We start from the raw sequence: 18,965 nt of genomic DNA, 5'->3' as shown, positions 1-18,965 counted from the left end.
CATTTTTGAGTCATAGATCCTCAGAAAGTTCTGCTTGATTCTAATCTCATCCCCTCCTTATGAGAGTTCGCCAAGACTTATAATATTGCTGCACAATTCTGGTATATAATATACTTCTCTTAATTTTCTTTGCTCACCATTTTTATACTTAAAAATTATCATCCCTTTTCCTTTAGTTCTCACTTTTGAATTGTTGCCAAACTTCACAGAGCCCTGGACTGTGGTGTCTACTTCATGAAACTTTCCTCTATCTCCAGTTATGTGGTTGCTGGCCCCTGTGTCCAGATACCACATATTTGAGTCACATGCAACATCCCCATTTGATCTCAGCTGCGGGTTGACCTTCTCTTCATTTAAGAATACTTCCCTTATTTCATCTTTAGCTTCAAGGGATGATAGCAGCAAGGCAGGTTCATTATCTTCCTAGATCAGATTACTTTAATGATTTCTTTTGTTTTCTTGGGTTCTTGCACTCAGCTGCATAGTGCCCAAATTCTTGACAATTATAGCACTATATTTCACTTTTATCTTGACTTTGACTTCTTTCTTTTTTCTGGTTAGAACCGCCCCTGCCATGACCACCTCGACCGCCATTTGGACCACCCTTGCTCCGGCCTCTTCCTCTTCCTCGTGATGACCCACCACGATTGCCTTTTGGGACTGACTTTGAACTGTCTTCTCCTTTCTTCTTGCTTCTCTCAGTCCACTCTTCATGGGTTAAGAGTAATTTTCTGTCCTATGTATCACCATGCCCCTTCTTTCTCTTTTCATGACCTTTAAGCTTGTCAATCACTACTTCTACTGTCATTTCATCCAGGTCAGCAAATTGTTCAAGGGTTGATGTTATCAGAAGGAACTTGGCTGGTACTACCCTAAGTACCCTCTTCACCACATAGGATTCATCTATAGTATCTCCCAAGGTACGCATAGTACTCATAATGTTTGTCACTTTCACAGCAAACTCATCTACTCCTTCAGTTTCCTTCATGTTTATTGAATCAAACTCAGACTTCAACGTTTGAATCCTTGTAGTCTTCACCCTGTTTGCTCCCATAAACATGGTTTTCACGGTATCCCAAGCTTCTTTGGCTGTTTTCTTCTCAGCCAAATGACAACAACAAGTCCTCAGGTATTCCTTGATAAATGGCTGCCAAAGCCAATTTATCCTTCTTCACTTCTACCATTGTAATTGTTGTTCTAGGTTCAACAGCTTCCCAAACACCTTGAGCTTGCATAAATACCCTCATTTTGATTGACCAAGCAGCATTGTTTGACCTTGACAACATTGGATAATGCAGATTGACCATTCCATCCTTTCACCACTTCCATTGTTTCATGTCATCTCTTCACGAGATTGATATCTGGGCATGCACCAGGTTTGCTCTGATACCAAATGTTGGTTTATTGCAGGGGTACTAAAGAATTTTATTACAAAGATAGGAAACAAAACACATCAAAGGAAACTGCACAGGGGACAGAAATTGATAAAAGACAAAGAAGGGTAAAACTGGAATACACAGTTTTAAAGAAAGCTGCATAGTGAACAGAGAAGATACAGTGAAGAAGTAGTAGGCACAGGGGATAATTGAGGCAAAGTGTTCTTTTTTCACTAAACAAAGAAAATAAAGTTGGGAGTAACTAACAACGTACATTTGCTTGTGTATTTAAACTAGAGCTTAGCTAAAATCTAGGAAACAAATTTGACTAGATGCTGTAGACCATGGACCACTTCACTGGCTACTTTGATTTATTCTAAAGCTAATAAAAACATGCATAAAACAATAATTCTGAATTATTCTTAACAAGGTATTCACAATTTCCCGTCAATTCCGGAAACAAATTTGGAAAAATAATCTTTAGAGAAGAGAGAATCTCCTATGAAATTCATTACTAGCTTTTTTTTTTTTTTTTTTTTTCTAAATTAGATAATAAACTTCTTAATTGTACTTATAATCGTTCTCCTCAAAATACTCGTCTACTTATTAGTTATATGCAATGTTGCGATCATCACAATCATACATATAACCTTTAATGCGATGTTTCCTCTCATGCATATCATGTTAGTAAAACATCGATTCGAATATCCTGAGCATCCAACAACCCTGGGCGACAATTATACTCCTCTTCCCAAGTGATAATTGTCAAAGATTTTTAGTCTACTTACTTGGTTACTTCCTCACTAATTGTTTACATCATTATAGGGTAGTGAATGCCTATTCTTTAGGTGAGTTGATACATAGATATGTTCAAGGGAAATAGAAGCCATTCCAGGACTACTGCATTCCATGAATGTTCCTGGAAGCTTACAACAACTTCCTTCTAGCACAGAACCAAAGAATTAATCAAGCTTTTCTTGTTCAATGTCCGGGTTTGTGTAATTATACTGTTTATAATAATTAACATGTAATAGTGGGTATTGTCAAGGATTTTGGTTTAGTAAGGTTTTGGTGAAGCTTGAAATACTTTGGTTTTTGTTAATGTTTAATTTTACTATTAGAAGTACTTTTGAATTACTTTTCTTAAATGCCTTGTCTGGATACTTCCGTTCTGACTAGATGAGAGTAATGGATGAAGGTTTGATTTTGTATAAATAATCTTTGGTTCGTTGATATAACATGCGGACTAATAAAATTTCTTGTACAACTATTTAGAAATATTAACACATGTACCACATGGAAGCAAAAATTAAGTACAAATAAGAACAATATTGTAAGGGTAGCAAAGAAAATAGGTAAAATAAGCCGGTTTTTGGTATAAGGCTGTCAACATAATTTCTCTTTCACTGTATATGCATATTAAAACTTACATCAACAAAGTATTATTTTTGGTTGCAATTGTCTTCTGTCTTGGATGAGTAAATAGTTGTTAATTTATTTTCAACTTGTAGCTATGCGTCTTGTAAAGAGTTGATAGTTTTTTACATTTTGTTCTGCAGAACGCACCTTTTTTATTGGTCATCATGTAATTTGATTTCCATCAAACTCTTTTTCTTTTGTTCCTTTTTTGTTACAATTCCTGATAGCTTAGTCATCTATGTTAGCATTGTTCATTTGGTGTTGTCTTATCGTTTCTTATTTGCACAAGAATCCGTGTTGTATGGAACTTCCTTAACCTCATTTTATGACATGGAAACTTGAAGTAACTTATGTCAATTCTTGCATCTGATTAAGTTTGGAATCAATCTCTCTGTTTAATTTGGCACCTTCATCTTTCGAATCCAATGTTCTCAATTTTTACTGTAGATTAACTAGGTATTTCTCTCGCCTTTAATTTATATTAACAAAATTATGGAACATGTTTCTTATGTTGTTATTTAGTTGTTGGTTCCTAATTGTTTATTGTGCAATTTTGCATTGTATGTGGTCAAAATGAGTTGGAAAATGATACATAATCCATAAACTGTGTTAAGTTTCTTGAATTTGGAGGGAGAAGATAGTGAGGATTTCATACACAGTGAACACCACTAGGCTGCCATGATGGCAGTAGGATGATACTTAACATGAGGATTAATGAATTCATACGACTATTTACAAGACACAAACTGCACAGAAGCAAAAGTCAATTACAATGTACAAAAATGCAAGTGTCTCAATGCATGTAGGTAAAATAAGAGGGTATTTAAAGGAGAGATTCGACAGAGAGATCTCACATTTTTCTAGTATTAAGCTGGAAACATAGTCTCTTTCAGTATGTATACAGGTTAAAAAATTGCATCAAGAAAGTCATGGCCTCACTGTAATTACCTGGCCAAATTCTTGTAAATCATTGTTGTTCCCTTAGTTTTAAAATGTAGTTGATCATGTGATTTTAGCAAAAAATAAACCATTTGTTCCATAGAAGTGTAGAGAACGGCTTTTTTGGAACCACAAAATTCCATCATTCTTGTGAAAAGGACAAAAAAACACTTAGTTTGCAAGGATGGTGATTTTGGACATATTGTAGTAATATGAATGCGGAAAAAGTTAATCGTAATGGGCATTTCTTAAACATATTATCCATGAAAAAAAATACAGAAAATAAATTTAATCTTAATATTCCTATAAGGATGAATATGTAGAGCTAAACTGCAATATCATTGAACATTCTTACAAGATTATGATGTGGCATTCAAGTAGATGATTTCTGCTTTTGGTGAGGCTCCAGGGAACTACATAACATCCTTACCAATGTCAACATCCCAAGCTCCACGTGGTGTGATTTTAAACATCTTAAGAGAAGGGGAATGAGCAAGTAGAAGGTTTATAAAAAGAATTTCCAGTCTTGATCCTCCAAAATCTGTCATCTCCACAGTTTGCTACTGATTCAATTTACAGTCCAAGCAGTTTGGGGCTTCCAAATGGTTCAAAGCTGGTCCCTCGTCAACTCCTGGGTACTGAAGAAAACATAATAAATGAACAGCTATTTAGCATCCAAATCATACAATATAAGGGAAATAAATATATTTTAGGCACTCATTAATTTACCCTCCCCCAAAGTTCTATCCACAGAATTTCCACATTTGGCGAGTTTCGAAGCAAACATAGAACACCAAGAAGTTGACACAGTTCACGGAGTTGCATATCTTGCAAGTTCAAACACTTTAAACTCTTAACCGGATATGGAAGCCACTTTGGCATATTTTCTTCGATAACATCCTGCCAGATGCAAGTGAGATTTTAGCTTACCAAAAAACAAGGAAATTAGGAGCAAGACCAAAGTTTAAACATTAAAATTTTACTTTTCTATCACCTCAAGAGAATCACCATCGATAGAAAGAAGTTCAATTTTGGGAAAGTTACTTAACATGTTCGCTATATTTATTCTTTCAAACCCTTTATGGATGCCTGGAATTGGAAAGAACTATATATATATTATGATTAATAATGCATGGAGTGTGTGATAACCGGAGCAACAGGCCATTTGAACAATTGAAAATTTTCAAACTCTGCAGCTTTCCGGCCTTGATGTTGGAATTGTAAATATATGTGCAAGTTCTCAGCACAAACTTGTTAAGCTGTGGGAAGTTGATATGAGTTCCACACAAATTAGCCCTAAAAACAATATCTTGGAGATAAAGCTTTTTAATATGGAGAAATCCTTCAAACTCAAGTGGTGGATTGAAGAAACATTTCTTCAAATGCAAAGTCGTCAACTCAAGACAAGAAAACACAGAAGAAAGTTGATAATGTCGGTCTGAATTAGTAAGGATGAGTTCCCTAACACCCTTTCTTGATAAGAGTAGGGTCCATTGATCAACTTCTTGGAAGCTATCAAGAGATATGTTTGGTATATAGAGATAAAATTTCAAGATAGGACCCTTGTAATTACAGCCTCTTCAAGCGGCACTCTAAGATTGAGTCTATCAAGTGTTCAAGCAAATTACTGATTCTATCTTCTTCACAAATCCCTTATCACATATCTCTGTCGTTAGTTTAAAAAAAATTGGACTAAGTTATTTCAAAGGACAATGGAAAACATAGAACAACTTGATGTTACCGACACTCCTAATTTCCTTTTATTATCGAGGTTTTAGGTGTGGTAACATAAGTTATGAGTAAAAAAAAATTATTGTAGTAGCAAGGAAAAATATAATTTAAATCAACTTAAATATAACAAATATATTACATGGCTACGTCAGTTTAATATGGATACGAGATAATTTGCAAAGATACCAGAAAACATTGTTTGAATGATGATCAGAAGAAATCATAAACAATATAATTAAAACAATGTCGCTCTTATAAATTGTTATAAAAGTAAAAGGATTTCGCGGTCTCTCATATGATTTTCAAAGAGTAAAAAAGTATGGAAGTTTGCGAAGTACAAACTAACCCGTCATCATTTTTTTATCTGTACAGCTTAGAATGTCATTGGGTTCGCTGCCCTACGGCGCCTATAGCAAGTATATAGCTATTCCAAAAGGAAATTTCCCATCAATTCCAAAAACACATTTGGAAAAATGGATTTTCTAATATGTGCCCTAAGGGCATCCAAAATGCATTCAACTCAATAGAGTTCAATAGATTATTACATCATCTTTTTACAACGTATACAACTCTATTATTTTTTTTATTACAATGCACTGAACTCGATAAAATTAAATAGAATTTTACAAAATGTAATTGATGATATATGGTCCATTAGCATGACCTAGACTGCTCTAGTGTGCCAGGAAAGTGCGCTCCCGCCAACCTTGTCTGGTTCTCCCTTGTCAGCCTTGTTGGGGCTCTCCCACCGGTTCGGCCTGGCGCCCCTTAGCATTGCTCTCCTTTGCCAGCCTTGCTGGGGACTCCTTTGCCAGCCTTGCTACGGACTCTCCCGCCGGTTTGACCTGGCGCTCCCTTGCCAGACTCGACCGGTGCCTCCGGGCTACCTCGCCCAATTCCTTGCTAGCTGGCCTGCATTGGTCTTGCCCAAGGCCTGACCTAATTCCCATTAACCTAATTGTCCCCTATAAAGTGCACAATATCTCCTCCAAGATGGAGGATCTTGTCCCCGACGGCTCAGTCGCTGCCTTAGACTCTGGCCGGGTGACTCAGCTGCCACCCTCCACCGTCAGCCACCAGCACCAAGATGATTCTTTCTAGCTAAAGAGAGTTATCTCAAATCTACCAGATGATCTAAGTTGACCGTCGGAGCCCGCTCCTGGGGCACAGTCCCTGGGGCAGCTCTAATGGCCTTGTCTGTTGTGACCTCACAGATCTGTCTCCAGCATAGAAGCACATCCCAGAGCAGGTGGTCGGAGTGTCGCATCAGTAATTCATAGCAAATATTCATGAATTAAAAACTTTTCTTTTTTCCATTCTATTGAACTCCAAATCTATTGAATGGTGAGGTCATAAGAAGTATTAATTATGAAAAATATTATCATAATTATATTCTAAATACATTTTTTATGGAGATTATTAATGCATTTCATATTTAATTATGGTAGTACTCCTTATAATCACATATTTTATACTTAATTATGTTAATATTTGTCATTAATTAATGTTTTTTATACGTGTCACATATTAGAAAATCAGATATTAATTATAAATAACATTATTTATAATGAATCTAGTTTACATTTAATTATGGTAATATTACACATAATTAATATTTATCATATTAAATTATGGTAATATTTTTATAATTAATACTTCAATTAATGATTATTATATATGCCCTTGGGGCACATATTAAAAAATCATTTTATAAAAAGGTTTATAGATTTATTTAACCGGTAAAATAGACTTAGTTTAAAAAAAATTAAAAATTAAAAAAAAACTAATTGACTATTTAAAACAAATAATAAAAGTTTGTTGAGTTAAAATGACATTTCCCAGAAAATAACATTTTTAACTCATAACAACTATCCAAAATATAATGATTTTTATTTATTTAACCCGATTAAAAAAACCATAACCATTTGTTACAATTCTTTTCAACAAAAATATAAATTACTTTCACAGAAAAACCATATAACATACTATTTAACATGTTTATTAAGGAAATTTCTTGTACAACTATCTTTAAGTATTAGACCACAGTTAAGCAATAAAACAAATACAAATATGGAAGATTCAATGTAGCAACTAGCAAAGCAAATAGCACAATAAGTGGGTATTTAAAGGAGATATTCAATAGAGATGTCACATTTTTTCTGGGATGAAGATATAAACGAACTTTCTCCATGTTTCTTTGACTATGTATAAAAGTTCACAAATTAAATCGATGAAGTCTTGAATTTGTCTGCAAGTATATGTCTATATTTCTGTAGATTTTCCTTCATTGACTTATAGATTTTAGATGATCTTCTGATTTCAATAAAGATAAACCATTTGAAGGTAGAAGTTTAGAGCAGGGCTTCGTGGAAGAAGAGGAATCCATTATTCTTGTTAAAACTTAAAATGTCAAAAAGAACACTTTGATATGCAGAAATTGGATTTTAGATACATTGCAGTCATGAAGGCATAAAGAAGTCAAGAACCATTTTACTTATCACCCTCACAACAAACAAATCAAGGTGAATAAAAAGATATTAAAGATAACTCAAAAACACTTAAAGCTATATTGAACGTTCTTGTAGAGTTACAGCTCTAGATTCAAGTAGAGCAGTTCTGCTTTTGGTGAGGCTCGGGGGAACTGCAGAAGATCCTCACCAATTTTAAGTCTATTTTGAACATCAACTTCATTTAGTCTAAAGGTAAACTTCTTTAGAGAAGGAGAATGAGCAAGTAGAAGCTTTATAAAAAGTAGTTCAGGTCTTGATCCTTCTAAAGATACTATCATCACAGTTTGCAATTCATTCAATGTATAATCCAAGCAGTTTAGGGATTCCAAATGATTTAAAGCGGGTCCCGCATCAACTTGAGGCCCCTGAAAAAACATAAAATTGCAACCACATTGTAGAATATAAATATAATTCGTGTACTATATGAGCAAAATAAATATGCTTTAGCACTCTTTACATTACCATGTACCAAGGCACTATACCCAGATTTCCTAAATTGGGTGAGTTTCGAAGAAAATAAAGAGCACCATGAAGTTGATCCAAATCACCAAGTTCAAAATCCGTTAACAACAAATTGTGTAGACCATTAACCGCATGTGGAAGCCAATTCAGATTCTTTTCTGCACTCAAAAACTATGAGGAGGATATCAGATTCTAACTTATCAGAAAAAAACAAGATTAGATATTTGGGAAAGGTGGGACCCGTTTATGCAATCTCCATTTGAGGAAGAGTAAAGGTTTAACAATAAAAAATTACTTTGTAGCATACCTTAAGGAAATGACCATCAGTAACTAGAGATCTAACTTTGGGCAAGTTAGATAACATTGTAGCCAATGTCAATCTTTCAGCTCGAACAAAATCCTGTATGGGTTTCATAAATACTATACTAACATCAGTAAGGCGAAGGCATGGAGTGTGCAATAACCGGAGCAACATGGCATCATGACACCCATAGACAAATAACATCTGCAGGTTTGTAACCTTGATGTTGAAACTATAAACATTTGTACCGTTACTAAGGGACAACGTCTTAAGCTTTGGTAAGTTGATCTCAGTTTCGCAAAAGTTAGCTCCAAAATCAATATTCAGGAGAAAAAGAGTTTGAAGATTGATAAATCGTTCAAGCTCAAGTGGTTGCTTAATGAAACAGTTCTTCAAATCAAGTTTTGTCAATTTTAGACAAGAGAACACATTAGAAGGAAGTTCATCACGTCGATTTGAAGTAGTAATCAACACAAGTTCCCTAACACTTTTTCTTGATAAGAGTAGCATCCATTGATCAACTTCTTGGTAACTATCAAGAAACATGTTTGGTATATGGAGATGAAATTTCAAGATAGGACCATTGTGAGAGGTCAAGACATGGTTTATGGTATTTATAAACCCATTACGATCAAAAGCTCCATTTTGTGCAAATGTTATGGAGAACTGCTCATCAAGAACCAACACCTTAATTTTGGTCCATCTGTACCTCCACTTTTTTGATATAATGCTGGTCCTTACAATATCTTTAATTCGGAGCCTCTCTAAGATTGAGTCTATTAAGTGCTCTGGTAAGTTACTGATTCGATCTTCTTTAACACAAGTTAAAGACCTCCTCTTATATGTCCCTGTTATTGGAATAAAAAAACACGACTAGGTTATTTCCAAGAAAATAGAAGGAATAAAAAAACATGGAGAAACTTGAAAATACTTGTACTCCCTTAATTTCCTTTTATTGTCAATGGAGATTTTGAACAAGGATTAACATGTGAGTTTTCCTGATTTTGTTAGGGAAATGTTGCTAATTGCACATAGTAACAGCATACTTCTAATTGCCTACTCAAAATAACATTGCACTTTCATTTCTTTATTGATAATAGTGTTACTTAACATGCATGAAACTTGAAAGCATTTCACAAGTTTTGGGTTTTATGTTGTTGTTATTGTTATAGAAATGTGAATATTCGTAGTTTCCTATTATGGGTGAATAATAAAGTGTATTGCTCATATTAGTATAGCGAGAAAAGTCCATTGCTATTATCCGTAAATTTCCATTTTACATTTTATTTCTTACAATCGTGCTTACAATGATTCCTCTTTGTCACTTTAATTTTGACACGTTTTCATAACACAAAATATTATTAGAAATTAAATAAATTAATTACACATTATAATTGTCATGTTCTAACAAAACACTGTAATAGATTGAGAAAAGAATTGATATATTTGAACTGTTTATAAGTTAATGGTTGTAATCTTTTCGGTATAGTAACATAACAGAATTGTTATATTTGCAGTATTCGTGAGTTAATCATTATACTTTAAATATTAGCAAAGCCCTAAAAAGGGTTCACCTCTCTCTATGTTATTCATTGTATTTCCCTGGTCTACGGTTTATTTGATTTATCCTCAAGCTTATAATTGAATCAATGGTTCCCCTGGAAAAACCTAACTTATAGAAACTCAAACAAATGAAAATAACATGACCATATCATATAGATTCTACTCGCAAGACCTAGCTTAATCCCTGCCTTGCAGAATTAACCAGTATCTGAGTACTACATAACCTTCTCAAAGTTTGTTTATTCCACTGGAATGAGATCATAAAGAACAGACTTCAAACAAATAGATATTAATTACTGTGACATGATATCGAGATTTCACATACGACTTTCAATGAATCAAATACATAGAGGTTTGTGAAGTAGATACTTACGCATCATCACTTGAAGATACCTTCAGAGCGAATGTCAAAAATTTTAGATGAAAACAACTATTCTAGCGATCTTAATTTTTTAAATGCAAACGAGAAGGTTTGTAACAACTAACAAATAGTTTCCAACCAATCTAATGATCTATATCCAACGCATATACAGATTTGAAACTTGAATGCGATCTATATCCAACCCATATACAAAGTTGAAATTTGAATGCGTTACCCTCATTTTTAGGGTTGTTATCTTGTATAATACGAGAATATCAATGTATATTTTTATGTGGATAAATTCCATTAAAAACACTGAGTTTTCACAAAAATTAAATTTTAATATTGTGATATTCTTTGTCTCAAATGTGACACTCCTTTTACTATTTTGTTTTAATTTTTACCGTTTAACCAGTCAAAATTTGACTGGTTGACATGTGAATTTTGATAATGCGTAATGCTGACAGGCATGATTACGTTACTCTAATTGTTGACATTATATTTTGAGTATCAAACTTTTATAGTAGTTATTCAAAATATAGTGACTTTTATGAAGTTTCCTTATGAATACTACTTTTGTGATATGTATCCAAAATCAGCCTTGACTCATGGTTTGTAAGTTACTTATACTTGATCATGTAATCATGGTATATTTTGTCTGGTTGTTATATTGTATGTACAATTTACGAATGCATATCTTTGACTCGCTCCCCTTTAATTATGTTCCATCATTATAATATCGCGCTAATCATTTGACTTCCATTCCATTCAAAATTTTAATCGATCCCTTATCTCATCCCTCGTGAAAACCCACTGTCACATATCTACTTTATATGTCCTAACCTATCTTAGTTCATTCACAAGCTTACCCGAGAAACCAATCACCACCACCATCACATCTTTCACCACTCATCACTTACAGCCCTCTCCTTATATAATGAATAACTAATAGACTAATCTGCCGGACAATTGTCCATTATCGCTTCTGATTCTTACATAAACTTCCATAGAACCATATAGGAACAACTTTGAAGAAGAAAAAAGGAGATTTGGTTAAAACTACCTCCATCTTTTCATGTTTTCGGTGATTGGGGTGTAGAAAGGAATTAAAAAGCATATGGATGTGCTTGGTTCTTGGAAGACTCTCTCCCTCCCTCGCTAAAAAACCCTAAACACAAACAACTTACCACCCTGCCACCAACAGAGCACCATCACAGTTTACCCTTTCCATTGTTGGCATCTCTTTCTTTCTATAAAAAGCCCTAAATGCCACCACGACAACCAACTCACTACATCCCGTCACCGTTGTTCTGGCTTGTAGCTCGTTCTTGAGATGGTTTTTCTTGCAGCATATATAGAAATATTTAGTAATTTGAAAATTTTGGTGCTTATAATGCTAAGCTATATTTTATATTTTGTTGTTTATAATTATGTGTGCATGTGTATGATAGTTTCAATGCTTAAACATATCAAACAAAATGTTATATCAAAGTGAGCAGGATATATATGGTATACAAAAGTCATTAAAGTTGCAACTAGAAGGCATAGGTAACAGTGGTGGAGCAAGGAATTTTAATACGGGGTATATAATCTTTTTCCAGATTCAAAATTATATGTTCAAAGAGTTTCTTAACATTTATAGTGGTAAATCGAAATATATATATATATATATATATATATATATATATATATATATATATATATGTATATATCCTCCTTAATAAATGAATGTTTTTTTTGCCACATGTCAATCTCTCATGAGTTTTGACATTTGTCATTTTGTGGTACTTTTGAAATAAATAGTATCCACTTGTCAATTTTTGGTTTGTTAAATTTTTTAAAATTAAAATCATAAACTTATATATGTAAATTATTGAATATCATATATATGATATTAAATTGCAATAAATACAGTTCTTCCTTTTTTATTTTAAAGTTGTATATTAAAAAATATTTTGTGTTTACATTTTAATGTTTAATCTTTTTTTTAAATCAATCCGTGTATTACACGGGTCTGACACCTAGTGTGTGTATATATATATATATATATATATATATATATATATATATATATATATATATATATAATTTAAGCAAACGTTACAATTGAATCTGTCTTGTCATGTCTTGAAATCGGTCAATACTATTATTATGAAAAACTTATAAAAACACATTCTTTTAAAAAAAATTGAATAAACAATCGTTTACAACTTGATCATCCGTGCTATTCTGCAATTTATTTTTGACATATGTCATTCCGAAAAGCTCTTTCTATCATTATTGTAGTAACCGTAAATGATATATTTTGTATAGTTATCATATCCCGTGTATTAAAAACATGGTATAATTTTTTAGTTGGAGATACAATAACATAAAACATGTTTACAAATAATGTTTTTAATTATAAAAAAACATTTTTTTGCGATGTTATAGTACTCCACCGTCGCATATAACTCCACCACTGATAGATAATAGGTTTGTTTTCAGCATGTGCATGCGAATAGATTCAATACACATATATGTTTGCAATAAATATGTCTCTCATCTCAACTTTGTTTTTAATTTGTTATATTTTTTCTTTTTTTGTGACCAACAAAGTTATGTGATGTATTTATATTTGTTTTGTAATCATATTTTACCCTTCTTTAACATAAAAGTTAAAATTGATAAGATTAAGCAACTTTGTTTTTTGGGTGTATTTTTTCTTTTTTCATGACTAACAAGGTTCTGTGATTTATTTGTATCTCTTTTGTAATCATATTTTACCCTAATTTAACATAAAAGTTAAAACTGATAAGATTATGTAACAGTTAAAAATGGGTGATTATATCCACCTTTTGGAAGTGGTTGGATTAGATTAATTACAAATAATAGTAAGTTGTGATGGTTTTGTGTAAAATAATTTCTTGGATAAATCTGAAAAAAATTATATTATTACATTAATAATATTATTTAAAAAAAATTAAAAAAGATCCCAAAGTTTGCTTGTATTAAAGAAATAAATGTTTGGATGGTCTTTAATCCTATCAATGCATTACAATGTTGTTTAGATAAATTTGTTGAACTTTATAAATTGACCCTTATGTGTCTTTCGACTAGAATATAAAATTAAATAAAATAAAAATAAACGGGGCTCGGGTTGGGTTTGTTTGTTAGGTCGATTTTTGTCAGCTCTATAGTTTTGATTGTCAATAAGATAGTCTTAACCTTATCATATTTTTAAAATAAATCATTATATCATTATTTATATAAACTTTAACGGTTAAGTCTTCAAGCAAGTAAGTTAACTCGACATTTGCATTAAGAGTTAAGACCAATAAGTTCAATTAAAACTATTGTTAAGCATAAAATATACCATTGTGATTAGATCGATCACGCAAAACATGTGAACTTTATGTGTCATTGTCTAGAAGCATAATACCTGGACAAGTTTACATCTTACGCCCTCATGGAAGTATCAGTTAAAAGATACGCCTTTGTTTTCAATGACGTGAGTATAAAATGACGTTTACACACAAAATCATATGTTTTCGATAGAAAACTATTTTTTTTGAAAGGAACCATTCGTCATCGTCCCTTTGCATGGGTACACATTTATAAAAGATAAGTAACTGTTGATAAAAAAACTATTCCCTAGAAAATAACTAACCCCCTCCTCCTCCGCCCCGATACCCGTCACTGGAACAAGTTAATATGTTAACGTAATCTTGAGTTAACATTCTAAGTGATTAATTACAATTTGTAAGGAAGCGCACAAATGGATTTATCAACTTTTCAGAATTGTAAGAACTAAAGAATTATCAATATTTTATAACTTGGTTAATACTTAATAAGTTTTATATGATAGCTGCAAGGAAACTATTCCTAAAATGATTTGTTTGTGATTTCTTCTTGATACCAAATTTAGAATGCGTGTATTTGATACATATTTAACATTGAAATTTTCCCAAATTTAGAATGTTTGTATTTTTGTTACAAAACCCACCGTTTTCCCCGCTTGTGTTTTATCATTTTACCTTTAAAAACCATTGAATTATTTTATTTTGTTTTATTTTTTACATTAAGTCATCATCTTTAAAAAGCAATGGATAACATCTTAAATATTTTTCACAAGCATCAAAGATACTCTTTACCATGAAGGTGATAAAACTGTCATGTTGAATTGTTGACAATTTAGCCACAAAGTCTATAATACCGACAAGCATGTGTAGGGCTCTTTCATGCATTCAGGAACTAGACTCTGAAGCAAAAGTGAGATTTTTATTTACAGTTAAAAGCAAGAGATATCAAGAAACTTTCATTGTTTTGTTTATTAATTATAGCAATTTGTTTTCAAGTTTTTCTTATTATAACATTGCACTTCAAAAATAATCACACAATTATAACATTGTACTTAAAATTTTGAAAAAAAAAATCACAGTTTTTTTATAGAGATTGCAGTTGATCCTATGATTTTGAGACAACGATAAACCATTTGAAGTAATGTAAACTAAAAAAAATCCATCATACTTGACACTTCTATCGAAAATCACCCATGTCAAACAAATCAAGGGGAATAAAAAGAAAAACAACCAATTCCACTATGTTTACAACAATGAAAAGCATAATGCTAAACAACAATTTCAAGTTGAACATATTCTTATATAACTATTTCTCGGGATTCAAGTAGATGATTACTGCTTTTGGTGATGCTCGAGGGAGACTCATAACATGTCTAGCAATCGCAAATCTTCTTCGAAAAGTCAGACGTCCAATTGGTGTAATGGAGATATTCTCAAGATTAGGTGAATGAGCAAGTAGAAGCTTTATAAAAAGCAGTTCCACTTCTAATCCTTCTAAACATGTTATCTCCACAGTCCTTAACTGTTTCAAAGTATAGTCCAAGCAGTTTGCAGCTTTGAAATGATCTAAAGCTAGGCCCACAAAATATCGAGGCTCCTGAAAAAACATAAAAATTCAACTCTTGTGACATATAAAATAAAATCTAATTTTAGCATTTTTTAGTTAATAACCTCAAAGTGCACACGTAATGTGTCTAGATTTGGTGAGTTTCGAAGCAAACAAAGAGCAACATGAAGTTGATCCAAATCAGCAACTTCAAAATCTTGCAACTCTAAACGTTTTAAGCTGTTCATCGATAATGGAAGCCACTTTGGAATCTCTTCTGTAGACAAAAACTATGAGGTGAAAGTGAGATTTTAAGTTGCATAAAAACGTGAGAAATACATCTAACCAGGGTTTTAAGACAGTGTGTTGCAGTGAGAGGGACCATTTTTGTAATTTTGTTAAACATAGATAATTTCTTTAATTTTGTCTTTACACACACGGACCATTTCTATAATTTTTTTCATATATATAGGCACTATTTAAATAAATTTGTTACACAGGGACACTTTCTGTAACTTTATCTTTATACAGGGACCATTTCTGTAATTTTGTCTTAGACAGGGACCATTTCTATAATTTGTTACACAGGGACACTTTCTGTAACTTTATCTTTATACAGGGACCATTTCTGTAATTTTGTCTTAGACAGGGACCATTTCTATAATTTTGTCATGTAGGGACCATTTCTGTAGCTTTATCTTACACAGGGATCATTTCTGTAATCTTGTCTATTTCCTACAGAGGCAACATTTATGAATTTTGTCATAGATAGGGATCGTTTCTGTATGTTTGTCAGAGAGGGACCATTTTTGTAGCTTTATCTTACACAGGGATCATTTCTATCATTTTGTATATTTCCTACAGACTACGGAGAGACCATTTCTGTAAATTTGTCTTAGATGGGGATCGTTTCTGTAATTTTGTCACAGAGGGACCATTCCTGTAGCTTTATTTTACACAAGGATCATTTCTGTAATTTCTTCTATTCCTACAGAGGGACCATTTCTGTAATTGTCTTTGACACGGATCATTTCGTTAATTTAGTCACAGAGGGACCATTTCTGTAGCTTTATCTTACGCAGGGTTCATTTCTGTAACTTTTTCTATTTCCTACAGAGGGAACATTTCTGTAATTTTTCATAGACGGGGATCGTTTCTGTAATTTTCTTACAGAAGGACTATTTCTGTAAGAAAATCTCACACAGGGACCATTTCTGTCATTTTGTATATAAAACACAAGACCATTTTTGTAAAAAAAGTTACAATGACCATTTCTGTCATTTTATCTATTTGAATACTACAGGGACCAAAAATGCAATTCACTAAAAAAACCAAATAGTTTGAAATTTGAATTAGCCTTGTCAATACTCATTCACGTATAACATTTTGATAAATGTTATATACGGGTAATTAAGGATGCGTAAATGGAAAGCATTTAAAGTTTACTTTGGTATCATACCTTAAGAAAATTACCCTCGATTAAGAAGTCTTCAATTCTTGTTAAGCTACTTAAAAAGCTGATGGAATTTATCATCTCAAATCTATCAAAATCTTCAAAAGTCCGAAAAGATACACCAAACACAACAATAGAAGGATTTTCCAACAATTGTAGCAAATTAGCATCAGGACACGTGACTAGAATCAAACTCTTCATCTTTGTAGCCTTGATGTTGAAATTGTGAACATTCATACACTCACGAAAAGAGAGATTCTTAAGTTGTGGTAAGTTGATCTGATTTCCACTTAAATTCTCCCCAAAATCAATATGCTCAAGAAAAAGTTCTTCAAGATTAAGAAACCCTTCAAACTGAAGTGGTGGATTGAAGTTACAATTCTCCAATATCAACTCCGTTAATCCTAAACATGAATACACATGAGAAGGAAGCTCATAACGTCGATTGGAATTATAAAGAACGAGTTTTGTCACATTGTTTCTTGATAACAACATCATCCATTCATCAATTTCTTCGAAGCTATCAAGAAGCATAGGTGGTATATGGATAACAAATTTTGAGATAGGACCCTTGTGAAGGTTTAACACTTGGTTTATGGTGCTTATATATTCATTGTAATCAATAGCTCCATTTTTTGCAATTTTTGCATTGAAGTGGTTATCAAAAGTCAACACCTTCATTGAGGTCCATTTGTACCTCGACTTTTTTGATATAATGCTTGTTTTTACAGCATCTTCAAATGGGACCCGCTCTAAGATTGAGTCTATTAAGTGCTCTGGCAAGTTACTGATTCTGTCTTCTCCAACACGAGTTACATACCTCCTTTTATGTTTCCCTGTCATAAAAATGGGATATAAATCTAATGAAATTACATGACTAAATAATATACACGAAAAACCTAGCTTAAACCCTTTAATACTTGCTGACTTGCATAATTAGCAACTATCCGATTATGTTTCAAATCGTATGTAATAGATCTTCTCAAATCGGTTTCTTGATTTATGTTTTCCAATGGATACGTGATAATTGACAATGAAATTAACAAAAACAGAGTTTGTGGATTCAACTGGATTGAGGAAAAAAAAGCACAAAGAGCATAATTCGACCAAAATCTCACAAATAAATCGACACAACAGTAAAAGGATATCGACATTTGTTGTACGAGAACTGAATACTTAGGTTTATGAAGTAGAAACTTACCCATTCACAATGGAGATACGATCGGAGAGACCAAATTAGAATGTCAAACAATTGGGAATTTACTATTTAGGGTATGTTGCCCGCCTACCAGCCCCTAAATTAAATATCGACGTAATTACAAATTTTGTCTATATGTTTTAACATTCTTTTGTTTCAGCAAAAAGTGTCTCCGGGTAATATCGGTGAGGTGGGGGTTCATGTAGTGCTAACTTCAATAGAAAGGGTCAACATGGCATCCACATGATATTTCCAATTTAATTATATATAGTATATACTTCCAAAAATCTTAGAACCTTATTTAATTGTTGTTATTATTATTATTATTATTATTATTAACGGCAAATCTAACCTACAAAGAACATATTTCACCAAGACACCAACGTCCATCTCTAACTAGCACGATCATCATACATAGACCTCCCAACACCACCCGTCCATCTCTCACTACCTCCATCCTTGAACTTGATTTAGAATTGAATTTAGAACTTGATTTAAAACTTGAACATGAATGTCCACCAGTATAGTACCATGTATATGCATAACGGGAAAGTTTCATGCTAAAAAAATCTATTTAAATAGATTATTTGTTCTTTTAGTTCATATATCCTAAAAATTCAAATTTTTTAACCACTTTTGAATTTACAACTCCTAAATGCCAAACAATTTCTCATTACATAAATCCTAAATATTTATAGATTTAAACATCTTACGATCCAAATTTGTTGCTCCAAGCAACTTCATTTAAGTTAGACAGAGATTTAA

At 32.6% G+C, this 18,965-nt stretch overlaps 2 protein-coding genes across 2 annotated transcripts; both read right to left on the bottom strand.

Annotated features, from left to right (window-relative positions):
- Window positions 1-8,052: 8,052 nt before the first annotated feature.
- Window positions 8,053-11,133, bottom strand: LOC111879265 (F-box/FBD/LRR-repeat protein At1g13570-like). Its single transcript, XM_023875724.1, has 4 exons — window positions 11,067-11,133; window positions 8,745-9,586; window positions 8,438-8,608; window positions 8,053-8,340 (listed from the first exon to the last, which is right to left on the bottom strand). Exons 1-4 carry the CDS (start codon window positions 11,131-11,133, stop codon window positions 8,053-8,055), a joined length of 1,368 nt encoding a protein of 455 aa, XP_023731492.1.
- Window positions 11,134-15,128: 3,995 nt separating this feature from the next.
- On the bottom strand, window positions 15,129-18,345 carry LOC128127715 (F-box/FBD/LRR-repeat protein At1g13570-like). Its single transcript, XM_052766397.1, has 4 exons — window positions 18,204-18,345; window positions 17,009-17,838; window positions 15,675-15,839; window positions 15,129-15,600 (listed from the first exon to the last, which is right to left on the bottom strand). The coding sequence occupies exons 1-4, from the start codon at window positions 18,205-18,207 to the stop codon at window positions 15,310-15,312; spliced, it is 1,290 nt and encodes a 429-aa protein (XP_052622357.1). The 5' UTR covers window positions 18,208-18,345; the 3' UTR covers window positions 15,129-15,309.
- Window positions 18,346-18,965: the final 620 nt, after the last annotated feature.

Source organism: Lactuca sativa, chromosome 1 (genome assembly GCF_002870075.4).
Source record: "Lactuca sativa cultivar Salinas chromosome 1, Lsat_Salinas_v11, whole genome shotgun sequence".
NCBI classification, from domain to species: Eukaryota; Viridiplantae; Streptophyta; class Magnoliopsida; order Asterales; family Asteraceae; genus Lactuca; species Lactuca sativa.
Note: the sequence above shows the minus strand (reverse complement) of the source record. Positions and strands in the feature narration are given on the sequence as shown.

Bases quoted from the DNA above. Each gene is read 5' to 3' on its own strand.
- LOC111879265 (XM_023875724.1), bottom strand. From the start codon at position 11,133: ATGCCTGTCAGCATTACGCATTATCAAAATTCACATGTCAACCAGTCA. The intron at 9,587-11,066 runs GTAAAAATTAAA...TTCCAATAACAG, and splicing joins AAATTTTGACTGGTTAAACG to GGACATATAAGAGGAGGTCT. The intron at 8,609-8,744 runs GTATGCTACAAA...TCCTCCTCATAG, and splicing joins CTGATGGTCATTTCCTTAAG to TTTTTGAGTGCAGAAAAGAA.
- LOC128127715 (XM_052766397.1), bottom strand. The intron at 15,840-17,008 runs GTATGATACCAA...TTCACCTCATAG, and splicing joins TCGAGGGTAATTTTCTTAAG to TTTTTGTCTACAGAAGAGAT. The intron at 15,601-15,674 runs GTTATTAACTAA...ATGTTTTTTCAG, and splicing joins CATTACGTGTGCACTTTGAG to GAGCCTCGATATTTTGTGGG.